Source organism: Lissotriton vulgaris, unplaced genomic scaffold, assembly GCF_964263255.1.
Source record: "Lissotriton vulgaris unplaced genomic scaffold, aLisVul1.2 SCAFFOLD_3038, whole genome shotgun sequence".
Classification (NCBI taxonomy): Eukaryota; Metazoa; Chordata; class Amphibia; order Caudata; family Salamandridae; genus Lissotriton; species Lissotriton vulgaris.
Window position 1 is genome coordinate 192,769 of NW_028245042.1, and position 27,004 is coordinate 219,772.

At 44.8% G+C, this 27,004-nt stretch overlaps 1 protein-coding gene across 1 annotated transcript in view; it reads left to right on the forward strand.

Moving 5' to 3' along the window:
* The window catches only part of LOC147666655 (E3 ubiquitin-protein ligase TRIM39-like), a gene marked incomplete at its 5' end in the record, with an annotated part of 136,961 nt that extends 131,325 nt beyond the window's left edge, over positions 1 to 5,636 (forward strand). The window contains one exon of the mRNA XM_086948990.1: positions 2,898 to 5,636. Within this exon, the coding sequence (XP_086805116.1) occupies positions 2,898 to 3,421 (524 nt within the window). The remainder of the gene's footprint in view (positions 1 to 2,897) is intronic.
* Between the last annotated feature and the right edge of the window lie 21,368 nt (positions 5,637 to 27,004).

The following is a 27,004-nucleotide window of genomic DNA, read 5'->3' on the forward strand; positions in this document are numbered from 1 at the left end:
AAACAGTATACATATATCTACAAGACAAACAGTATACATATATAATGTTCTGTCATCTTAAAGTCACACATGAATATAGACATATTTATACTATTTATTTGTCTTGTAAGTTTGTGTTTTATATATCTTTTACTAGCCCTGAAGAAGTCCCTGTGATTGGGATGAAACGCGCAGGCTGTGTCTTGATGTTTTGAAAAGATTAGAAGAAGCAATAAAAGAAAGAATACAAAGAACTTTATTTTATAATTGGATGCACATTTCTGGGATGTTTCTCTATTGCTAATTGTTTGAAGCTCTGGTTATTTAATGTTAGTTATATTTTCGTGCTTTGATACTAGTTGACTTATCAGGTGCTCCTTTTTCTATAATTCACAAAACAATATAGGTATTCTATTGCCATTACTGAGAGAGTTGGCAGTAGCACCAGTTTGATCAAGTAATACACTCTTGAGTACTACATTCTTGGGTGTAAGCAAGGAAGCAGTGTGGCCTGAGTACTCAGTCAATCATTTGCATTCAGATTTGACACATCGGTAAGCAGTGACGTGGCATTACCCTGCTAAGTTAAAATAGGAGGATGCGCAATAAAGCCTTCGAGAATTCCAACAGAGGGGGACATGCTTTATATCTAATTCCCTGTGATTTACCCCCCAAAAGATGGCAGGTATAAAGTTCAAAATGTATAAGATTCTTAACCAACTGATTAGCACACAATGTGACCTGAATGTAATCATAGGGTGATATATCAAGTGAACATAGTCTAGCATACAAAATGTCAGATCTGATCACAGATGGACAATTCTGCTTAACCCTAAGCCAGTAAATTACTTTATTGATTAAACCGTCAGTCTCCTCAAAAACTCCAGGCTTTAGTTTGGGCACCAATGTCATATAGATCTTGTTGCCAGAGTTACGTTGTAGTCTCCCTTGTGCATGAGGGGGTGGATCTTCCGAGAGATATAACGGGGAAGAATGGGGAATAAGTTCAATAGGGGTAGCTGGTGTGAAGTGAGTTCTTCTATTGACATGGTCCCTTAAGCCTGTATTGTGCTCAGCATATAGTGGTGTTGCTGTTGAATGTATGTTGTGTAAGGGGCCTAGCGGGTCTTGTAGGGGAAATTAGACAAGAGACCCTTTGGATAGTCCGCTTGCCACCTCTAGTTTAGCCGATCGAACAGGACATAAGTTTGTAGCAGAAACCAGTGTTTAGTCTATTTTGTTACCGCTTATATCGTCGATGGTTGGTAAAGGAGCAAATCGGTTATGGCTGGGAACATTAGGAACAATGTTGATTTCAGGAAATAGCGGACATGTAACTTGAGTAAGTGGCTCATTGGATACTGCTCTCATCGATTTAGATAAAGCATGCTCTATGGACTCTATGATCTCATGATGATAACAATCTGATGCAGAAAGATATGTGGCGGGGGTATTGACGCCCACATCCGTGACCGAGGCAGGTGATTGTTTTTTTTTTAAACATATCCGTAACCCTGGATGAATTACCCTTCCCTTTTATGGAACTAGGGTTAACGAGGGACTCCACCTCTTCAATTAATGAGTTAATGTCTGCCAGCCTTTTTAGTGTTAGAGCTAGAGGGAACCTCAGAGTTTTTCTTTGCTGGCTTCGGGGTTTCTTGGCATTTGTCTCTGGTTAAATAGGGTTCTCCTGCCTTTCTTTCCGCTTGGTAGAATGGGACAAAACACCCTCACACAGCAAAACAGCTCCTGGCTACACCTACAACCCAGTAGGATGCTGGGGAACCAAGTCCCACCCCAGCTGGAGGGAGCAATGCCAACCACGGCAAAACGCCAGAAAGATGAGGAGAGCAGCCCTGCACCTCTTTACTATCTAATACAGTGTGCTGACTAGTACAGAATACCTTGAAATAGCTTTGTTACCCGGTATCATCCAAAGCAGTGTACAGTATACCTTGGAGTAGCTATGTAACTGCGTACCATCTCATGGAGTGTACTGACTATTACAGTTCACTTCTAGTACCTCTGCCCCTCTTTGACATCTAATGCAGTTTACTGACTAGAACTGTATACCTTCTAGTAGCCCTGTCGTTCTGTACCATCTAATGCATTGTCCTGACTTCTGATGTATACCTTCTAGTAGCGTTGTTACTCTGTACCATCTAATACAGTGTACTGACTAGTACAGTATACCTTCTAGTAGCTCTGTTACACTGTATCATCTAATACAGTGTAATGACTAGTACAATATACCTTGGAGTAGCTCTGTTACTCTGTACCATCTAATACAGCATACTGACTAGTACAATATTTCATCTAGTACCCCTGTCACTGTGTACTATCTAATGCAGTGTGTTGAGTAGTACAGTATACCTTCTAGTAACAATCTTACTCTGTACCATCCTATGCAGTGTAGTATTCTGTGTGGTGCAGTGTAGTGTGTAGTAGAATGTAGTACAGTGCCCTATCTGCTGCAGTGTTCGGTGTAGTACAGTGCGCGGTCTAGCACTGTGTGGTGTTGTGTAGTATGCCTTGTTTGTTAGTGTTGTGTAGCATGCTTCATGTGTGAGAGTGGGGTGTATTGTAGTATGCTTAATGTGTGGTAGTGTGGTGTAGTGTAATATGCTGCAGTGTGTAGTAGAATGTGCTGTCTATGTAGCACAGTGTCGTTCGTATCTTCGGCAGTGTGCGGTGTTGTGCAGTGTGCACAGTGTGTGTGCGTAGTTTTCTGTATGATGCAGTGTAGTGCCTGTGTAGTGCAGTGTGCTGTTTGGGGTAGTAGTTGCTCTAGATGAATGCACGCTTTAGTGTAGTGAGCTTTCAGGTGTAGTTTAAATGAATCATATGTAAACAGAAAGCAGGCATTACAGTCTTTATTTGTGTCATTAAATCTCTAATTATTAATTTCTACTCTGCAGTTCTGGTGACTCTGGATCCTGACACAGCTAATCCGCAGCTCCGGCTGTCTGAGGGGCTAAGATGTGTGACACGGATGGATTCAGCACAGCACCTGCAGGACACCCCCAAGAGATTCACTAACTACAACTACTGTGTGCTGGGGAGCGAGGGGTTCACCTCTGGCAGACATTACTGGGAGGTGCAGCTGTTGCAGGAGGGGGAGCAGTGGGCTGTGGGGGTGGCAGCAGAGTCTGTGAACAGGAAGCCAGTCTACAGATATTACACATATTACCATGAGCAGAAAGTCTGGGCTGTGGAGGGGAGGAATGGTCAGTACATGGCTCTCACCTCCCCTCAGACTCCACTGTCCCCTCTTGAGAAGCCCCTGAAGCTGGGGGTGTATCTAGACTATGAGGGGGGGCGACTGTCCCTGTACAGTGTTGACTCCATTGAGCATCTCTACACTTACCCGCAGGCCCGCTTTACAGAGAGGCTCTTCCCGTACTTCTCTCTTTATAAAGGAGCCGTGCTGAGGCTGGTGTGAGAGCTGCAGAGCTTCAGCCCCTCCCTCCACCCACCTCTCCAGTGGTAACAATGTGGCAAAGAGCACAAGCAGAGACTGTTTTAAATAATAAAACTCTCCCTTTGAAGAGAAGACTCTTGGGATGTTGAAACAATTCCAGTGACTGGAAAAGATTTCCTTTGTGTAGATTTATTAAGGTATAGATGTCAGCCAGCCCCGATATGCTGAGCCCACCCCTCACCTGTCAATCCCAAGAGTCAACACCAACATCCCAAAGAATCTTTTTCACAGTGACCCTCCAACGTGTCACCATAACAAGCAGAAGTCTCACGTGAAACTGACAACTACATATCTCTTTCCCTTTACAATTGTTAAACCAGCCCAGAAATTATTTGTCATCCGAATCGTACACCAAACATCATGTAAGGTATGGTAAAGTCTCTGCAGAATAAAAAAAAAATGTGAGTTCAAGCATGGGTGCTGTAGATACACATGCTTTACATAAGTCCGTCATCTAGTGTTGGATGATTACTAGTTGTTTTTGTTCCAAGACGTTTTCTATGTGGCATGAGGCTGTGTGACTCCTCCTCTTAGTAATATTGCGCATGATCATTAATGCCATCTTCTGATCATTTTTTTCCACCGGCAGGTGCGGATTTAATCTCCAGTGCTACGCTTCGAGGCTCTTTCGGGCTCCCTTTGGTTCTCTAGTAAATCCACTCAATGTTATTGTCTCAATCGCGTATTTTCATTGCATTTGAGCGATAACCCTCTGCGTAGCGGGTCTTTGCCTCGCTTCCTCGGCCCACGGGCCGCTCCCGGCATGGCCTATATTTCTCCACTTCTAACGTTCTTTGGAGAATTCCCTACTAATGGAACAGGCTCCATTCAGTTTCTGTCTGAAAAAAGGTTTCGAAGTTTGGCCCTAGAAATGGAAGACATGAAGACCAAGTTGCCACATGACATTTGCTCACTGGGGCAATGAGGATGCTGGAACTTGTTTAACAACCTGTATCAGTAACTTCTTAGATGATCCTACTGACGAAATTGGTGGGAGTTTAACAATGGGCAGGGTAGGAAGAAAGGGGATGAAAAAGATGGTTTGGAACTGAGTAATGAGGAATTTATGCATTTTCGTTATTTTTTGAATGACAGTGACTTATCAGCTGGGAACCAGGGAGGTTTATCATTCTATGCAAAGTTATTATTATTTATTTATTTTATTTTTGGAACTTGATTAAGCGCACGGCTACCCCCGCCGGGGGTGTCCCGGCGCTGTGGACAGCAGCTGTAGTGATCAAGGCGACTAGTAGCAGGAGAACAGGTATGTTTTCAATTTGGATCTAAAAAGGGATTCCAGTTCAATAAGTCGAAGGTCCATTGTAGGAATATGACCCATCTACTGGGGAACTGGTGAGATGAGTACTAGCAGGTTGCTCCGAAGTGAGTGGAAGTTAATCTAAGCTATTGGAACTAATTTAATTTCACTTGTTGACTAGGCTACTCTGGGTGTTGGAGTTTTACTGTTATGACGGTTTTGAAGTTGAAATCTTTTAGTCTTTACCTGTTATGGATCGTTTTATGGTGTCTTAATTGTTGGGCTCAAGGAACAGCTTATGTGTTTCAAAACAGATCAGAGCGGGCTAAGGAGATGGTGTGTGTTGCAGACTGGAATTGTGACAGAGGCAGGTCGACTTTTGACAATTTGCACAATTTCCAGATGTGTTTGGAAAATGAGGTTGTTTACCCTACTGAGGTTGACTGTGGCCACTCTTTTTGGAATATTGAGAAAAACATTGTTTTACTTGGGATTGAATGCGAAGGGCTTTCACATGTGTTGTTTTCAGTCTGATGCTGCAACTGTGGCAGCACCGTTAGGACTACAGACTGAGGAGATAAAGTTGATTCAAAGATGAGGTGTGAGCGATACGTACGAGGAAGGAGGGCGATCTGATTTTTAAGGCATGGTGGGTTTTTGTTATTTTTGGTTTGTCTAGGTTGTATAGAAGACACATGGGCATGAATCGTAACGTAGGGCATTCCTTGGTGCAGTGGGTTGCAAAGTTCACTGATTTCCATCCATATGGCCGCTCATTTAGCACGCAAGAATTAGACATGGGTTATATTTGTGGCATAAGAGTGGGATGAGCTTGGGGCACCTGTTGCTGTTATTGGCTGAACTATTTATGGGCAGACAATATCCTGATGTACTAATAATAAATCTGGGAGAAAACGATCTGTGCAGCTATTGAGCCTCTCTTTGCTGAAGAACATAAAAGAGGACTTGGTTAGGCTGAAGAGCTTTGGGGCTGCACACACAGCGCCATGGACAAAGCAAGATGCTAAGTGAGCAGAGCAATGAAAGCTTTTTTTGTGCAAACATGGGGATACAAGTTTTCTCACATGGGAATATGAAAGCAGAAGATGTTATATTGCTCAGATGGAGTGCATGTGTTCCTTATGGGATATTAATATTATTTGTTTGATTTGGAGGTGTTGGTTGCTAATCTGTTAAGTCATAGGGAATGGTGTTGAGCATTAAAGGAACAAGCTTAATGTCTGTGTGCTTTTGTGCTAAAGGGAGTTGGGTGGTGGGGCAGGAAAACATCTTACTATGGTTTTACCTATTTACAGTATTTGGGGGGATAGTGAATCATGAGCGGGTGTATCCACCCCTAAGGGGGATCACAGCTGAGGTGCTGCAGTAGAAGTTTGGGAGTGTTGGAGAAAGTTACGGTGGGCTATTTTTGTCTGTGCACTGCTCAAGTCTACACATGAAAGATAATGCAAAGGTAATGTGGTATATACAGGTTCTGCAAACAAGTCCCCTCTATGGCGACACTGGCATCTGTTTGTAGAGCAGCGTGCAAACTAGTGTTAAACAAGCATTTACAATGCAATGGTCTCGTCTTTGTTAAAGTTAGAGCTATTGGCATTGCAAATGTCATTTGTTTCATTTATTGTTTTTTTTTAAAACGATAAATATATGGTATTGTCATTTACAATGGCAATAGGTAAGCATTAGAGAGTAGTAGAGAGTATTAGCAGTGATTAATAGTTAGTAGAGAGTGACTAGTTGATTAATAGAGAGTATACTTGTATAGAGTAGAGTAGGAGTGAGTTGTAGGCAATAGTAGTTAATGAGTAGTGTAGATTAGTGGAGTAGTATAGAGTGAGTAGTAGATAGTGTGTAGAGAGCGTGTAGGAGTTAGCAAGTAGTAGAGACAGAGTAGTAGTGAGTAATGAAAAGTACTGGATAGAAATAGATGTAGTGTAGTGAGTTATAGATAGTATATGGAGTAGTATATCTATTTAGTAGAGTGAGTAGCAAATGAATTTTAAAATAGAGTATATATTAGAGAGTAGTAGTTAGTACTTTTTAGTATTAGAGTGTAGTAGAGAGTGAGTATAAAATTGTGGATAGTGTAATTTAGTGAGTTGTGAGGAGTGTGACTTGTATGTAGTAGAGAGTAGTTAGAGGGTGTATTAGAGTGTGATTAGTTGTCAGTAGTAGAGTGTGAATTGAGAGTATTAGAGAGTAGTAGAGATTAAGTAAAGTGTGAGTAGCTTACAGTAGTAGTAGAGTGAGTAGTTAGTAAAGTGTAGTAGAGTATTAGATAGTTATAGTACAGAGTATTATAGTGAGTAGTAATGAGTGAGTAGTATTTTGTAGATATAGTTTTTAGAATAGTTTGAGTAGTGTATTATAAACTGAGTATTACAGAGTTAGTAGTAGAGAGCGAGTTGTAGAGTGAGTAGTAGTGAGTAGTAGATAGTTTTATATAGTGTGTAGTAGAGTAGTAGTGAGTACTATAGAGTAATAGGTATTAATGTAGAAAGTTAGTAGTATAATTATTTTGAGTAGTAGAGAGTGTGTAGTAGAGAATTATTATTAGTGAGTAGAGTAGTAGAGAGTATTAGGATTAGGGTATTATAGAGTATATGAGTGAGTAGTATAGAGTATTTGAGGTGTGGCGAGTGAGTAGTATATTGTAGATATAGTTATTAGTATAGTGTGAGTAGGGTATTATAAACTGAGTAGTAGAGTACAATGCAACGGTCTCGCCTTTGCAAAAGTTAGAGTTATTGGCATTGTAAATGACAACATTTTTATTTATATGTTGTTTTTGAAAACAGATAAATAAAAGGCATTGTCATTTAAAATGCCAATCAATAGCCTAAACATGCCTAAATGCAAGACCTATCTCATTGCAAATGGTTGTGAAACTGAGCAATTGTTTTGTCTTTGCTTCAGGTAGAAGGGAAGATAAAAACAGTGTGTGCGCCAGAGAAAGAAAGAGAGTGAAGTAATGTGGAGACGAAAATAAAAGAGAGGGCCAAGGAAGAGTGGCAAGGGAGAAAACAGAATAGAAAAAAATAAATGGCATTGTCATCTACAATGCCAATAGCTTAATCTCTCGCAAATGCGAAACCTATTGCATTTGCACCCACACACACACACAGAGCCACACACACACACACACACACACACACACACACACAGCCACGCACACAGAGCCATACACACAGAGCCACACACACACACAGAGCCACACACACACACACACACACACACACACAGAGCCCCCCCACACACACCAAGCCCCTACCACACACACACAGCCCCCCCACACACAGAGCCCCCCCAAACACACACACAGAGCCCTCCACACACACAGAGCCCAAACCCCACACACACAGAGCCCCCCACACACAGAGCCCCCCACACACACCCAGAGCCCCCCACACACATAGATCCCCACACACACACACACAGACCCCCCCACACGCACACACAGAGACACACACACACAGCCACCCACACACAGAGAGCCCCCCACACACAGAGCCACACACACACACAGAGCCACACACACAGAGCCACACACAGACACACAGACACACAGAGCCAGCCTAATGGTAATAATAAATGACACTCTTACTACTGCTCTGAACGCATGAGTAAATGAAATGCTAAAGGTGAGTCACTCAGCTCCGCACCTGATAGCGCCAGTACTGTGGGACTCCATTGAGAGACCGTACCACGGACAGAAGTTACTGCACTCAAGGTAACCGATGACTGCCTCAGAACCCCTAGAAAACGTCTTTTGTAGTCCGGCACTGCTTTAACCCTTTTGCTGCGGTGGCTATTCCGCCGCAGTGCTAAGGGGCGGGGGGCGGGGGGGGGGGCGTGCGGCGCTCCGACGCTGGTGATGGAACCGCTCCGTCACGCCCCTTGGTGAGCTGTGCTTGTGACGGAATGGTTCCGTCATGGCCCTGCCCGCTCAATAGAACGAGCCGCGCAGGCGCGAAATCAGCGCCACGCAGGCGCGGCGAGCGGGCCGTGACAGAACCGTTCCGTCACCAGCACAGCCCACCCGTGGGGCGTGACGGAGCGGTTCCGTCACCAGCGTGCGAGGGGTTAAATAGAAATCAGCAGTGTCTGCTGACTCGTTCATACTTTTTACATGTTAATTTTGGACACCATATTGGAAGTGCATCATGGAAACACTGGCCAGGGAGGTGAAGCCGGACCCAATAGGGTCCTGTGTCAAACGCCTCCCAAGCGGGGGGAACCCCACAAGCCCGCAAAAAGTGGATGGGGGTGCTCCGGATTGGGTGCCCCAAACAAGCAGCTAGCCGCCCAATCGGAGCAGAGAGGCAAGTGGCAGGGGGTTCAAAAAAGGAACGTTAGGTTTCTGTTAGGACATAGAAACCTCCATCTTATTGGAATCACCTCGTTGCTGCCAGAATCGCATTGGAGTCGCTGCACCCTGCTCGTAGAGAACCCAGAAGGAGCATCGAGAAGGAGAAAGTACGGCGCCAAGCGAACAGCAGGACTCCTGGGCGGTGAGGATGCGAACCAGCCCAGGCAGCACAGTGGTGGACGGTGAAGGAAATAGCTCTGAACTCGCAGGAACCTGTCCTCGACCTTGAGGAAGCCAGTGGCGGTCACCGACAGACTGGACATCGTGCAACGCTGGATGTATGACGTTACAATGCATACTTTTACCACGCATGCCTTTACAACGCGGTTTTTACATCGCAAACCTTTACAACGCATATCGCTTTGGGGCGCTGGATAGTGAAAAGTTTAATTTACTATTCCAACTCCAGTCCCCGTGGACACTAGGGAAGGTGTTGGATAGTAAATTAAACTTATTCCCTATCCTAGAGCGCCCCCCAGCGCAATGCGTTGTAATGGTTTGCGTTGTAATGGTCGCGTTGTAATGGTAGTGCGTTGTAAAAGTTTCGTTGTAAAGGTTGTTCACCTGCAATGCTGTGACTAGTTTTCCTGTGGCAACCAGGCAACCAGTGCGGAGTAGCCTGCTTGAGGACGTGGAGATCCTGCAAGATCTTCCGCCTTTGAACTGGGGGCGCAGGTTCATGTATCGTCGTCGGTAAACTGTGATTGGGGACAGTGTGCACCAGACCCCGTTGTGGCTTGCACGAACCCAGGACAAGCGTGGCCAGGCTTACCGCATCGGTTACTTCTAAAGGATGTGATCCGGCTCGGCCGCTCGACAAAGGCGAGCAACAGGGCGTTACCGGCAGGATCCAGCTAAAGTGGGGAGTTGTGATCCCCGACTACTGAACAGGATTCAGGCTGGAAGATACAAGAGAGTCCATCTAAGCAGCTGTACCATGTGGCAGAGGAGCTTCAGGAGATTTTTTTGTCTAGCAGAGCAAGTCACACAGCACAGCGAGAGGAAGCCATGAAGCGGAGCCAGAGCACAACGCCGAGCAGAGGCCCCACCCACTAGAGGAAAGGCAAAACAGGCATCCGAGCTATTGCAGGGAGACATAGGAAAAGAAGATTGCCGGCGCGCTTTAAGGAGACACCTGGGAATAATGAGGTCACTGGGTCACGCGAAAAAGGAGCTGAGAAGGCCCCGGGAGGATTTTGTGCCGGAGCTGGACAGCGATCTTGAGGTCTTATTAGAACATGGAAAATGGTGGCAGCAGCTGCGGATATACGCGTGGTGCGATGCGGTGGCAGTAGACTCTGTAAGCCCCGTCCTTTTCAGACTGGGGGGCATGTTTTTCACTGAGGACGTTACTGAGAGAAAGAAACGAAGAAAAACCACCCCCCAATCCGAAAAAGACGGGGCTTAGATCGTCACTGGGACCTCTTCTCCAATGGCTGGCCAGCGTTTAGGAGGCCAGCTAATGGAGAAGAGGGGCGGGGTTAACCTCGATACTAACAGACATTAAATCTCGCCAGCGAGACTTGCGCATGTGCGCAGCCTACGCTAGCCGAGAACTAAAAAGAGAGTGAAAGCCTTCACCATGAGTAGGGACATTGATTCAGCCTCCAGTTAGAAGCAAAATAGGTTCACAATAGAAACCTTATTTAGCTTAAGGCAACCTTATTTTGATCTGCGGACTCAAAAGAAGATCGTGTCTATGCCATTCAGGTTCCCCCCCCCTCTTTTTAAGATTTTTAAGGCGCATGGAAACTAAGGGGCTTTATTGACAAGTCACGTAGGATGTGTAAGTCAGCCGTAGAGTCTGTTGAACACATAATGTGCCTATGTTCAGCCCTACGAGACATGTAGAAAAAATACATAAAGCCAATGTTTAAAACAGAGGAGATGAGATCAATATTAGAGGCTTTATTATTTTATTTTAAAGGCGGTACTGTAGAAACGGTTGGGAACTTTGTAGAACTCTTAAGGCAGGCGTGGATCCCGTGCTCTCCATGCCACTGCAGTCAAGCTAGTCTGGCTGATGAAGAGTGATACCCCAAAACCTGTCCCAGAATGCTGGTTTCCAGTTCAGGAAGGATCTGGTCTGGAACTTAGTGCTGGGCAGTTTCCATGGGGAGCAGGGTCAAGACTGAATTGCATATGGCTAGGTTTAAAATGGAATGACATGGGGAGCAAACAAAATGATGGATTTAGGCCTAGATCTCTGTACTGGGGAGAATGTTTGACATTGTTCAGCATTCTGTTCATCATTTCTGTTTTTTTGCAAGTGAGAATAAGATGTAACACATTCAGGAAATGGAAGCGTGATCATTTTACAAATTTTAATGTCTAGCTCATAAAATTAGTACTGGGACATTGTCATTGCCATCCTGTCTTTGTTCTTTAGTTTGTGCTTTAGCACCAGGTGGATCTGCTCAAGCTACCCGTGGGTTTCCTTGATCTATGTTGTTTGATCGTCAAGATTTATTCTTGGAGTTCTGCAATATCCCCCTGTCTCTTTTTCCAATATGTATGAGAATGCCCTTCCCCTAATCATTACTGTATATGCCTCCCACATGGTAAAAGGATGACACTGAGTATGCATTTAGCTGAAAATAGTCAGCAGTGATGTTGCACAGAAAGTTGGTAAATACCTCACCCTTTAGCCACTATGCATTAAGATGCCAAGTGCCCCTGGGGCCAAGCTGCAGGCAGAGGACAGTACCTCCACTAAGTCATGATCAGACATCTCTCTAGGCAATATGTGGGTGCCCACAGTGGCACTAAGGTTAGAAGTCAGTGCAAATATGTAATCCAGTTGGGAGAACCATTAATGGGGGCTGAGCAGTGTGTGTATTGTTTCTCCCCATGGTGCAACTTAAATGCAACACCTAACTCCAAGACTTAAGATATAAAGAGGGGCTGGCACTCTGAGTGTGGGACTGTGGTGTCTATATCGAGAGCCATATTCATGACAGCATTAAAATTCTCTCCCACCAATGTTATTGGCATTTGATAAAACATGAACAGATCGCTCCAACAGGAGCATCCCAGCGCTAGAGCCTATTGCCCAGAAAATGTATAGCAAGCATACCTACAAGAGGTAATACCTTAAATAACAAAGGTTTAAAAACGTTATGAAAATAGTGAAACTATATGAAGAGCAAATTTGATAAGGCAGCTTATTCCAATGTTGGAGTGAGAGGTAAGAAAAGGAGCAACCTTCAATTTGCATTGTCCTTATATGAGGTGGAGTAGCAAGTGCAGTGGGAGAGGATCTAAGACTCCTAGCAGGGTAGCACAGCCTAATTCTGGCATGGAGGTAGGCTGACCTTCCCTCTACAGGCATCTATGGCACGGCAAAGTTGTTTGAAAATGCAGCATTGCCTGAGTGGCACCCAGTGTAAAAATTCAAAAACTGGACCTGACAGGGAGCCAGATGGGAGAAGACAAATTAATCAGGCAGCCATGTTCTGAACCACCTGGTTTTGGTGCTGCAATAAGAGACTCATTTGCAGCAACCCAGAGAGCATTTACATTGTCAAAGCAACTAGTTGTATGAGCCTTTGTAATGGACATTCTGCAGTTCAGATGAAGCCAGAAGAAACTTTCTGAGCAGGCAAAATGTACCAAAACAGGTGCCATAAATTGCAGTGACTTGACTAGTAAGCTAGTCGTCCACTAAAATGGCAATATTCTTTACCCCTTTTTTTTGGGCAAAGGGAATCGGTCAATTTCAGGGGGCATCAGACCAAGTCAGATTGCCTTTTCCAAATAATAGGATCTCCGTGCCCCATCCCCCCAGGTCAAGACAATTCTGCTCCATCCAAGATGCACAGCACATATGCAGTCACCGAACCTGACTTTTGTTGTATCCAGGTTTTGTCCCCTCAATATCACCAATTGGGTGTCACTGCCATATGACATGACAAAATCTCTAGACCAAAGGACCTGACAACCTTTGCCAAAGGGACCACATAGATATTGAAGAGTGTGTGACTCAAAGAAGATCCCTGAGATACCTCATAGGTGAAAATAACAACCCTGTTTTTAAACGAGGGAATAGAAATTACTTGGGATCTGCCTTCTAAAAATTCCCTCCGATAGGCCAGAGCCTGTACCTGCCCCCACATGCCATACAGACTGTTGTTCAGCACAACATGGGAAACTGTATTGAAAACTGCAGAAAGGTCAAGCAATATAAGTGCGGCAGAGTTTTCTTCGTACAGGATAAACCTGATAGTATCAGTGACTGCCAAAAGAGTAGTTGCAGTGCTGTAGACTGCCCTGAACCCAGACTGAGATGGATCCTATATGTGATTGGACTCTAGTTGCTGGTAAAACTGCTTACTGACCATTTTAATGGGGAACGGAAACAGCGAGATCGGGCGATAGCTAGAGAAAATGGCTGCAGCAGCTGTTTTTATTTTTTAAGATGGGGGAGACATGGGCAAGGGGTTTGGAGTAGAACACAGGAGATTGCCTGAAGAGAGAGAGAGAGAGAGAGAAAGTGTCCATACCACATCCACAAAGCGGACTCGCCGTCCCCACAGCGTCTTTGATCATTGTCGCTGCAGACCCACCTAGTTAGCAGTGGGGCTACATAGGGGCGGGGCACGCTGCATAACACAAAGAAAAGGAAGTTGCCTCCAAGATGCAGCCACACTACGGTGAGTAAGGTCCTTTATTTGTGGAAAACAGGAGAATCAGACCATCTGCTCCTTTGCATCAATTTCAAGCCAAACGCGTTTCGAGCGATACAACGCTCTTGTTCACTGGCTCAAGGGAAAGGCATAACACGCACCACCTGCGCAAATTTAAATGTCCCGCCTCTGCAATCGTCTGCACAAGGAATGCTGGTAGTTGTGGTGCATGAAGAATGTTACCCCCAGTGGGTTACGTGCCTCGCCCTGAAATGTTCAAAGTAATTACCCAAGTGGGCTGCGCTGAAGCTCTCCGGGCTGTCCCGCTGTCCATACCACATCCACAAAACTGACTCGCCGTCCCCACAGCGTCTTTGATCATTGTTGCTGCAGGCCCGCCTAATTAGCAGTGGGGCTACATCGCGGCGGGGCACGCCGCATAACACGAAGAAAAGAAAGTTGCCTCCAAGATGCAGCCACACTACGGTAAGTAAGGTCCTTTATTTGTGGAATACAGGAGAATCAGACCATCTGCTCCTTTGCATCAATTTCAAGCCAAACGCGTTTCGAGCACTACAATGCTCTTGTTCACAGGCCCCCACACTGCCCCGGGGACCGCCACCCCCGGGACAAGGCATTAATAGTTGCAGGGTGCTCCCGCCCTGCCATAGCAAACTTGGTTTGGATTTTGAAAGAGAGAGCAGGGAAACCTGCTCTCTCTTCCAAAATGCAAACCAGATTGCTGTTCCACACAGGGAGTTGCATGTTAGCAGCTCCCCATGTGGAAAAGCAATGCCGGCTCCCGAAGGACATGGGGAGCCGGCTGGGTCTGTGGGGGCATTGGGGCTTCCCCCACGGTCAACAACGTTGTATATTGGCCCTGGGGGATAGGGTCCCCGGGGAGAATAGAAATTAGTGATAGCTGCAATTTTTTTTACAGTAAAATTAGGAGTCACGCACCCAGCACGGTGCTCAGTGTAGCCCCCTGGTCTGTACGTGCTGGGTGCGCGACTCCTAACGCGTTGGGTGCACGATTCCTAACGCGTTGGGTGCACATCTCCTAACGCGTTGGGTGCACGACTCCAAGCAAAAAAAAAGTAATATTTTTCAGATATATATCAAGCTTATGTGTTTAGATATTGGGTGGCTCTAAAAAGAGCCGTTGTGTTTATTGTGAGATTTTGGTACCTACAAGTAAGTACTGATGCAGAGTCTAAAGTTGTTGAGGAAGACTCTGTTACCCTCATCTGTAAAATGTACACCATTTCTCCTATAGATGCCGTTCATATTAAAAAAAATGCAGATTGTTGTTGTAAATGGACCCCATTCTATAATCTTTGAGTTAAGCAGAAACAGCTCTATTGACATGTTTCCTAGCGTTCTCAATCTGTGGACAAAATTGATTGGACCAGTTCCATTTCTGTCTTTGGCATATGTTAGAATAGACAAAGGCAGTATGGGAGAAAAGTGACATCACATCTCCAAAGGTGTCCTTCATAAGCATTTCCAGACCTACGGCAGTCAAAGGGCCTAGGTCATTGCCACCACAATGCACAATTATGAAGTCAGGGTGTTGGAGATGCAAAAAGGATTTAACCAATGGCATCAATTGGTGCCACTTTAATCCTCTCTGTCCAATCCATTTAATGTCTGTATTTGGAAAAGCTAGGTCTTTGTCAATACCTATGTATGTTTTCTGCATACCTTTGGCTCCAGAAAATATAGATGTGTCCCACAATCCACACTCTAAGAATCTTGAAGGGAGGTCTGGATGCACTCAGAAGGTGTATGTATGTGAAATGGCAGTTTGACAACTAAGATTTTTCTAAAATGGTGGATAATATGCAGTTTTGAAAAAAAGAAAGGAAATGATTGGCTGTTTGAGAACATTGAAAAGTAAGGTGCATGTTTCTTATTGGTTAACAAAGACTGTTTGAAAGGAACGTTACATAGGTTAAGCTGATATTTTGAAAAGTCAAGCACACTTGCTGTTTGGATTAGCAACATTGTGTGCTGAACTTGTGACCTGTGTGTTCAGTTGAGTGTTCCATGAACTGTTACTATCGTAATAGGCAGTAAGCAGATTGGGGGTAGGGTTCAAAGTTATGTCAATTGCAAAGGGTTGAAATGTGTAACCAATAGAAATGTGTGTTAGCTTTTGAATTAATGTGGGAAGCAATGTGATTTGATTTTTACATGTATATGTGTGCCGATTGAGAGGGAAAATTTGCAATTTTTTGGTTTTGCTAAGAGGAGTGCATTACAGACATTCTGTATAAGAAAATCTGGTGTGTGACTGACATACTTGCCCCAGTATTGGAACTTTCATAGATTCCCATGCTTTTGTATCATTCCCCGTCGTCGGAATGGAGTCTCGGTAATACAAAATACCATAGTAGTAGGTACAAAAGAGAAAGGAAAGGCCTAGGCCTCATTCCCTTTTGTAGCATATCAGCCTCTTTTTGTAAAAGAGACCACATTTTAGGCATCAGCCAATCAGAAGAGCCTCACCCCTGGAACCTTCCTGAAGGAACCTCAGAGCCTCAGATTTTCTACCGTACGTTGTGCTAGGGAGTCTCCATTGAGCTCTGCTCTATTTTCAACTCTTTCAAGTAGATTTCTACAGTTTTTTCTTCAGGATTTCTTCAGTTTACTTCAGAAATCTCTCCTTTTCATCAGGATGTCTGAAGTTGAGAAAAAGAAAGCCCTTTTCAAGCCCTGTTCCACCTGTGGAAAGAAAAGGCTGTTTGTGGAGGACAAACACAAAGATTGCATTTACTGCCTTTATCCGGATCACAAGGCAGAGGACTGTAAAATTTGCCGCACTCTCTCCACCAAGACTTTGAGAGATCGCGCTGGAAGACTGCTTACATGGCTACAGAGGCAGAAGGAGAGGAAACATGGAGTTTCCAGTGATGAGGAGGAATCGTCTTCATTTGCTTCCTCAAAAATGTCAGTGAAAAGGGGTAGAGGTTCCCCATCTTCCTCTGTTGGGCTCCCTTCAAAGGCTTCTAAAAAGACCCCCAGAGAGTCTGCTAGCCGGGGTTCAGGAAGTCCCCCCCACCGCAGTGGGAAGGATAAGGCAGAACAGGTTTCGCTTCCTAAGGGTGAGAAGACAGACCCAGCCTTCAAAAAACCCTACTCACATTCTTCAGAGATGAGTTCTAAGTCCTCTACGACGAAGACATCGTCGACGGTGGGTCCGTCGACGAAGAAAATGAAGCCCAAAATCCAATTGGTCCCGTCAACGGGCTCGTCGGCGGGAGAATCGTCGACGAAAGCTTCGTCGTCGTCGTCGAAGAAGGTATCGTCGACGGCAGTGTCGACGGGGGGTGTGCCGACGACATCGTCGACGAAGACGTCGTAGACGGCTTCAATAACATCGTCGACGAGGAAACCATCATCGTCGGCGGCAGTGTCGACGACGGTATCGACGACGGTGGTGTTGGCGACGAGTGCATCGACGACGACAATATCTACAACGTCGGCGGGCTCGTCGACGGTGGTGTCAACGACGACATCTGTAATTCCAATATCGTGGACGAGGATATCTCCGGCGTCGACGGAACCATCGACGATAGTGGCTACGGAGAGACGAGTGACGGTTTCTTTAACGAGAATCACTCCTGAGATGTCATCCCCGAGAAGGGTGACCCCTTTACCGCCAACTTTGTTGTTGGACCAGGGAGAATCTGAGGAAGACGGACAGGATGCTTATGACTATGCCAATAGCCCGTCTCAGCTACTAATCAAGAGTCAGGAGACAGATTCAGAAGGGGCATATGACCAAGGGGAAGGAGAATATCATCAAATGGCCCACTCCAAGGGCTATGAACCACAAGACATGATTTTGGTTCCTACAACATTCCTGCATGACCTCCACAAGATGCTGCAGGACTATAAGTCAAAAGCAGAAAGACCAACACCACGTAGGTCTGCTCCTTCGACACCAATGAGGAACCCCTCATCTGTAGTCCCTCCGGTACTTCCGATACAGACGCCACCTCAACCTCAGCGGCCGGTACCTCAGGCTCCGTCAGAGCCAGCCGATGACCCGGATGGGGATGATGATGATGAATCACCCAATGGTAACCAAGAGTCGGATCATGATGGGGATGAATATGATGACTACATCATCCCAGACCAAGCTTCGCCTCATCAAGACTTGGTAGGTTCACCTCCTGCTAACATCGGCAGTTTTCACCAGCTGATGGAACGTGCAGCTGGGAGATTTAAACTGGTAATGCCCGCTCAAACCACGGACTGTTTCTTATATGATTTCAAAGAAACACACCGCAAGACAACAAGGTTGATTCCAATTGTGGATCATTTGTGGGAGGAAGGTTTGAAAGCTATGAAAAACCCAGCGACGGTGGCCCCTGTGCTACCGCGTCTGGATAAAAAGTATAAAGCACCAGATGATGGACCTGCAGCGCTAACGGGCCATCCAAAACCTGACTCTGTCATCTCACAGGCAGCACAGAGGAAGTCGCGGAACCCCTCTGCTCCCTTAACGGACCCTCCTGACAAGGATGGACGACGACTTGATAACACGGGCAAGCGGTTTTCATCGATGGCTAGCCTGCTAATACGTGCCGCCAATGCTTTGGCGATATTAGGACGATATGATCGCCAATTATGGTGTGATATAGCTCCATATCTGGAACAGCTTCCACCGGAGTCAGTGGCGGAAGCAAAGAAGACTTTACAAGAGGGTGAGGCGGTCTCTATGGAAATTATAGACTGTGCCATGGACATTGCCATGACGTCCTTTCGGGCGTTGGCAGGAGCGGCAGTGTTAAGACGCCAAGGGTGGCTGAAGGCGACTTGGTTTAGACCGGAAATTCAGAACAAGGTCCTTGATCTGCCCTTCGATGGCGAGGCCCTATTCGGGAAATTAATAGATGATACTCTTCAAGAGATCAAAAAGGACACAGAAACAGCCAGGTCGCTAGGTACCCTCCAGTATCGCAAATCTCCCTTCAGAGGTTCGAGAGGCAGAGGAGGTGGTTATAGAGGTTTGTACCAACAACAGCAGCAACGCTATTCTTCAAACGGCTCAGGATACCAGCAAAACCGCCAGTCATACCAGCAAAGACAGGGCCAATCTTCGGGTTACTCGAGGCCTTACAACAAGGGCAAGCAGGCTGCCCGTGGACGGGACACGTCCAAGCGCCAATAGCGGCCTCCTGGCTCTGCCTACTGTTCCCTCCTCCAAGAAATCATCAGTTGGAGGCAGGGTGTCAAAATTCCTTCAAAATTGGTCCAAAATAACATCGGACCGTTGGGTGATCAACATCATAAAGCGAGGACATACTTTGGAATTTATGAAAGTCCCTCCACCCAGGCCCCCGGCAGCCATTCCATCGAAACATCTGCGTCTCCTAAGGCTCGAGGTACAACAAATGCTCCGCAAAGGGGCGATAGAGCCGGTCCCCTCCAAACAACAGGGCCAAGGTTTCTATTCCAGGTTCTTCCTGGTGAGAAAGACGCTGGAAAAATGGCGCCCCATCTTGGACCTCAGGTAGCTAAATACCTATCTCGTCTCCCTATCCTTCCGGATGGTATGCCTACAGGACATATTGAAGATGATCAGCCCGGGGGATTTCATGGCCACGCTCGATCTGGAGGACGCGTACTTCCATGTCCCGATTCATCTAGCACACAGCAGGTTCCTACACTTCACAGTAGGTAAGAGCCATTTTCAGTTCAGAGTTCTGCCGTTCGGTCTTCGCTCTGCCCCAAGGATTTTCACGAAGGTGCTGGCACCGGTGGCAGCATTTCTGCAAAAGAACCACTTCCAGGTCTTCCCTTATCTGGACGATTGGTTACTGAAGGCCCCGTCCAGAAGGTTAGCGCAGGACGCTGTGCAGGCTTGCACCAATCTGTTCCAGAATCTGGGGCTCACTTTGAACAGAGAAAAATCCACGCTGATGCCCTCAAGAAGAGCACGGTTCCTAGGAGCAGTGTTAGATTCAAGGCTCTTGAGGGCATTTCCTACTCAAGAGAGGATAGAGAAACTACAACGGTTGGCACTAAACCTTCGGGGGAAAAGGTGTCTTTCTGTACGCAGCTACAAGTCGCTGCTAGGGGTGATGTCATCATGTATTCCCTTAATTCCACACTGCAGACTGCGGATGCGTCCCCTTCAGGAACAACTGGACCTCCAATGGAAATAAGTGCACGGATCGTTCGAGGACAAGGTGGTTGTCACTCTGGAGATGAAAGAGGCAGTGATTTGGTGGTCACATCAAGACAATTTGTGCCAAGGTCTATCCGTCGCAAGCGTATCATCGCCTCAAATACTAACGACGGATGCGTCATTGGAGTTATGGGGAGCAGTGATGCAGGATCTGCAGGTCAGCGGTCATTGGTCTCCTCGCGAGAAAAAAACTGCATATCAATCTGTTGGAGCTGAGAGCGATCAGGCTAGCTCTTCAAGCCTTTCTTCCGCGACTCCAGGGTTCACAAGTGCTCATCAGGACGGACAACACCACAGCTATGCATTATGTGAACAAAGAAGGAGGAACGAGATCACTCCTCTTGTCGCGAGAAGCTCAACAGATATGGGAATGGTCAATTCTTCAGAGAATTTCCCTAAAGGCGGAGCACTTACCAGGAGTGCTGAACGAAGGCGCCGACAGACTGAGCAGGTTATCCTCAGTCAGTCACGAGTGGGAACTAAAACAGCAGGTTCTGGATCTACTATTTCAGACATGGGGCACACCGGAGGTGGACCTATTTGCAACGCCAAACAACAAGAAATGCCGGTCATACGCCAGCAGGTTCCACCATCAAGGCTCATTGGGCAATGCCCTGTCGATAGCCTGGACGGGGAGATTTCTTTATGCGTTTCCACCAATTCCCCTGATTCCACACCTCATCAGGAAGATGAAGACGGAACTATGCAAAATAATCCTAATAGCCCCAGCATGGCCGAGACAATTTTGGTACACAGAACTACATCTGCTGTCGCTAGTTCCTCCATTGCTGCTGGAGGAGGTTCCGGATCTTCTGACAATGTCCGGAGGACAGGTTTGGCATCCAGACCCAAAATCATTACACCTGGCTGCATGGCTCCTGACCAGCGAGAATTCATGAATGTCCCTCTTTCCAAGGAGATCAAGGACATCCTTTCCCAGGCAAGAGCACCTTCAACAAACAAGACATACAGATTAAAATGGAAAAGGTTTTGTATTTGGTGTAAAAAGGAAAAGGTTGATCCTTTTACTTCGAAACCTCATCAACTCCTGCCTTATCTACTCTCGCTAGCAAAGTCTAATCTGACCCATTCTACGATCAAGGTCCATTTGGCGGCAATTTCAAGATTCAGGAGATCTGACTCTGGTCCTTCATTATGGTCTTCAAGAATTGTCAAGCAATTCCTCAAAGGCTTGTTCAGGGTCTATCCACCAGTGAGACCTCCTCCTCCAACTTGGCATTTAAACTTGGTCCTGGCTCAACTGATGAAGGAACCATTTGAGCCGATTCACCGCTCAGACTTGAAATACTGGTCATGGAAATTGGCTCTACTCTTAGCCCTGACCTCGGCTAGGCGAATGGGGGAGTTGCAGGCCCTTACTATCCAAGAGCCGTTTTTACAGTTCAAAAGGAACACGGTCATCTTGCGGACGAACCCAAGATTCATTCCTAAAGTTCCTACAGATTTTCACTTAAATGAACCAGTAATTCTAAAGCCTTTTTCTCCAAACCCAGTCACTCCAGCGGAGAAGACATTGCACACTCTGGATTTACAACAATGTCTAAAATTCTACTTAGACCGTACCAAGGAATTTAGAAAGACTTCGCAATTGTTCATTGCCTTTGGTGGTCCAAGCAAAGGTCTCCATCTGTCCAAACAGGGGATCTCAAGATGGATTTCGAGTGCTTTTCTGCATTGCCACAACTTAGCAGGAAAACCTCTGGTGGGCAGGATCCGTGCTCACTCAACGAGATCAGTGGCATCCTCAACAGCCCTCTTTGCGGGGGTACATATAAAGGACATTTGCAGGGCTGCTACCTGGAGCAGCGTGCACACTTTCACTAAGCATTACTGCTTAGAGTCATTGCAGCAGGATGAGGCGGCGGTGGGCCAGGCTGTCTTGAGGAACCTCTTCAAGTGATTGGTGAGCTTTCCTTTCTATCCCACCTTCCATTGGTAACACATTTTGTGATTTCATTTTTCATGTTATAAGGTACTTATTTACAAAATGTGTTTATGATGGTTTACTGCTTGCTATTCTGATACAAAAGCATGGGAATCTATGAAAGTTCCACTACAGGGGCAAGAAAACAAGTTACTTACCTGTAACTTTGGTTCCCCAGTATTGGTAACTTTCATAGATTCCCATGCGCCCACCCACCTCCCCGGGGAAAGCTCAGCCTTCAGCAAGTATGGTGTCTAGCACACAACGGCTACGAAAATCTGAGGCTCTGAGGTTCCTTCAGGAAGGTTCCAGGGGTGAGGCTCTTCTGATTGGCTGATGCCTAAAATTTGGTCTCTTTTACAAAAAGAGGCTGATATGCTAAAAAAGGGAATGAGGCCTAGGCCTTTCCTTTCTCTTTTGTACCTACTACTATGGTATTTTTTATTACCGAGACTCCCATTCCGACGACGGGGAATGATACAAAAGCATGGGAATCTATGAAAGTTACCAATACTTGGGAACCAAAGTTACAGGTAAGTAACTTGTTTTCTTCTTAATCTACAAATCAATTTGAAAGGTGAGTTATTAATTTGTGAGGGGTTGTATGTGGTGCCTTTGTTTTTAATAAGACTAATGTGTTTCTCCTGCTAAAGTCCAGGGAGTAGTCTTGCTTGTCCAGAATTACATTTTGAGTCTGTCTGCATTTGGGCATTCGCAGAATGAGACTGGCATTCACACTAGACTGCAGTAGTGAATTATATAAAATCTGTGCAGTCACCTTACCCCTTCCAGACTAGTGAATGTGTTTTGGCAAAGTCCAAGAAATAGTGTTGCTTGTCTAGATCCACACTGTGAGTCTGTGTATTTGGGCACCCATTGTGAGAGAAGCATTTGGTTACTTCATGTCTTTGCAGACAGATAACTGCTTTAAATCCTGTCATATTGTCAAGTTTTAGTAGTATGAGAAGCCAGGCATTGCTTATGCATTCGCAGAATGAGACAGGCATTCACACTAGACTGCAGTAGTGAATTATGTAAAATGTGTGCAGTCACCTTACCCCTACCAGACTAGTGAATGTGTATTGGTAAAGTCCAAGGAACAGTGTTGCTTGTCTAGAAACACACTGTGAGTCTGTGTGCATTTGGGCAACCATTGTGAGAGAAGCATTTGGTTACCTCATGTCTTTGCAGATAGATAACTGCTTTAAAACCTGTCTTGTTGCCAAGTTTTAGTAGTATCAGTAGGCAGTCATTGCTTATGCATTCGCAGAATGAGACAGGCATTCACACTAGACTGCAGTAGTGAATTATGTAAAATGTGAGCAGTCACCTTACTCCTTCTAGACTAGTGAATATGTTTTGGAAAAGTCCAGGGAACAGTGCTGCTTGTCTAGAATCACACTGTGGGTATTTGGGCAACCATTGTGAGAGAAGAATGTGGGTACTTCATGTCTTTGCAGACAGATAACTGCTTTAAAACCTGTCATGTTGTCAAGTTTTAGTAGTATTAGAAGCCAGTCATTGCTTATGCATTCGCAAAATGAGTCAGGCATTCACACTAGAGTGCAGTACTGAAATGTGTAGAATGTGTGCAGTCACCTTACCCCTTCCAGACCGATGAATGTGTTTTGGTAAAGACCAAGGAATAGTGTTGCTTGTCTAGAATCACACTGTGAGTCTGTGTGCATTTGGGCAACAATTGTGAGAGAAGCATTTGGTTTCTTCATGTCTTTGCAGACAGATACCTGCTTTAAAACATGTCATGTTGTCAAGTTTTAGTAGTATTAGAAGCCAGTTATTGCTTATGCATTCGCAGAATGATACAGGAATTTGCACTAAACTGCAGTAGTGAATTATGTAAAATGTGTTCAGTCACCTTACCCCTTCCAGACTAGTGAATGTGTTTTGGTAAAGTCCAATGAATAGTGTTGCTTGTCTACAATCACACTGTGAGTCTGTGTATCCGGGCAACCATTGTGAGAGAAGCATTTGGTTTATTCATGTCTTTGCAGACAGATAACTGCTTTAAAACCTGTCATGTTGTCAAGTTTTAGTAGTATTAGTAGGCAGTCATTGCTTATGCATTCGCAGAATGAGACGGGCATTCACACTAGACTGCAGTAGTGAATTATGTAAAATGTGCGCAGTCACCTTACTCCTTCTAGACTAGTGAATATGTTTTGGAAAAGTCCAGGGAACAGTGTTGCTTGTCTAGAATCACACTGTGGGTATTTGGGCAACCATTGTGAGAGAAGAATGTGGGTACTTCATGTCTTTGCAGACAGATAACTGCTTTAAAACCTGTCATGTTGTCAAGTTTTAGTAGTATTAGAAGCCAGTCATTGCTTATAAATTTGCATAATGAGTCAGGCATTCACACTAGAGTGCAATACTGAAATATGTAGAATGTGTGCTGTCACCTTCCCCCTTCCAGACTAGTGAATGTGTTTTGGTAAAGTCTAAGGAACAGCGTTGCTTGTCTAGAATCACACTGCGAGTCTGTGTGTATTTGGGCAACCATTGTGAGAGAAGCATTTGGGTACTTCATGTCTTTGCAGACAGATAACTGCTTTAAAACCTGTCATGTTGTCAGGTTTTAGTAGTATTAGAAGCCATGCATTGCATATGCATTCGCAGAATGAGTCAGGCTTTCACACTAGAGTGTAGTTCTGAAATATGTAGAATGTGTGCAGTCACCTCACCCTTTCCAGACTAGTGAATGTGTTTTGGTAAAGTCCAAGCAATAGTGTTGGTTGTCTAGAATCACACTGTGAGTCTATCTGCATTGAGGCAACCATTGTGAGAGACTCATGCCTTACAACATGGACTGCTTCTAACGCCTATCCATTATGCATGCAGTCCTCTAAACACCTACACACTTGTCTTTCACACCTTCAATTACCCAGTCAGTATCCATACACTCCTGCAAACACCCTGCTACTCCCTTTGCATTCCTCTAGTGACCCATTCAGCGCCATGTACTAATCCATTCAATGTGCCAACACTCAACCACTTATAAATGTTGCAAGCACTAGACCCTTGAGAAGTGAGACAAATACTGGTTTGCAAGGTCATTCTCTGGCTTGTCTTTGTAGAAAAGTAAGTCAAAGTGTTTTTCATAATTTCAGGATGTTAGCAATACATCATTCTCAAATGGGTCAGTATCAGATGTGAAGAAGGTTTGTGATGAAATTGAGTTTTGTTACTTTTGTCCCGAACAAGAGAGTGCAGAAATTGACACATTAATAGAAGAAAACGTTGAAGAGAATGTGCAACATACTACTACAAGGATCTTTAAAAAACAAATGGCAAAGTTTAAGGTGATTTCAGGTGATTTAGTGGAGTGGTGTGGCTCACTGGTTAGAGGCGGCATACCCGTAAGCAGAGAATGGCCCAGGACCAGGGTTCAATTCCCGACGCGGCAGGGTCGTGGACCAGGGTCAAAACGGACTCGATAATTCTCGCCTTGGTGCCTACTCTAACCAGGGAACACACTCGGCAACTCTGGGCATTAAGCTTGCCTCATCTCTACAACGGCCCCCCACAGACGCTGGGGATGCCTGGTTTCACCTTGGAGATACCCAGAAAGGGACCATCTCACAGGGAAAACCAGGACGGGTTCCCCAGTGGTCTTCAGCGCCAGGATACTCCATGGAGTCGCAGTGCGCTTTACAAGTACACCCACATTTACATTTATTTCAGGTGAAAGGCCAAATTATTCTTGTATTGTCGGCGAACTTACTATAAAAATCAGACTAGGAATGTTGATCTATATTTAAAAAGTAAAAGAGAAAATAATGGAAGTGGAAGGAATTTGCAACGTATTTGTTGGTAGAGAAATGTTTTGATTTGGGTTCTGATCATTGTGTTCGTAAATATTGTTATAACAAATTAGACTAAAATAAAATGCCCGCTAGAGCTGTCCATAATAATCTAGAGTTGGTAACTATTCTTCCAGAACTGATAGATTTAAATTTGTATGAGTCTATTCTGATTCAATGTGTGCACCCATTTCAGGCTATTGTTTGTATGGAGCCTAAAACAAGTAAATTGCCTCCTACAGATTTAAAGAGGGGATTAAAAGGAAGAGTTATATATTTACCTCTAGATTTAAAGAAAAATATTGAAACTATTGGTGTAGAGAATGTAGAAAGTGAACCATTAGTTATTCTAGTTAATGATGTTCCTACTAAGAGTAAGAAATTCTGGCAAGAATTAGTGGATGTTAGGAAAGTGCAAAAGGCAACATTGTATCTGATAAGGAACAATGAGTATTATAAAAATGTGTATGTGGGAAAAGAAGAAATACTTTTAGGAGATGATACTGAAACATCAACTGGTCAAATTGAAAAAGTGGACATGTCCAGAAGTGAAGAAATGTATGAACATTACAGTGTACATCCACTTCATTCGAAAGAAGTGATGGGGAATACTATTGAATTATTTCAAATGAAAAAAGCGAAGGTAAGTCCCATGAGTATATGGGAAAAAAGTTTGGAAGCTCGTTGTTTTCCGCAGTTGTTCTCAACAGGAAAAGGTGGATGATCAATGCAGATTCCTCCATCAGAATATCGGACAACAAGATTGTATCCAGAAGATCCAAGATTTCGACAATGTATCCCATATGTATTTCATCTTTTGTTTGAGAGTGACGTGTCTGGATTTTCACATGCAGTCAACCACATATTGAAAACAGGAGTAGATCTTCAAAATGCTTCAGCAAAGGATTTTAAGGATAAAGTACATCAGAGAGATGATCATTTAGAATCTCAGCTGATTAATTTGATGGCATGCCAGCGTGGTAATAATGAGTATTGGTACCGTCGTCATGGAGAACTTAAATGTATGCTAAGGAACTTAGGAGCTCCTACCTGGTACCTTACCCAAAGCTGTGCTAAATACGCTTGGGATGATTTACTTGAATTTCTTCGAGAGGCAAATTTGAATACAAAAAATGTTGAAATCAAGACACCTGGAGTATTGTGCTCTTTGGATCCTGTTAATGTATACAGATATTTCAATCATAGATTTGAAGCTATGATGTCTTTTATCTGCAATAAAAAGAATCCTCCTCTTGGAGAAGTTGTGGATTTCTTTTGGAGAAAGGAGTATCGAGCACAAGGT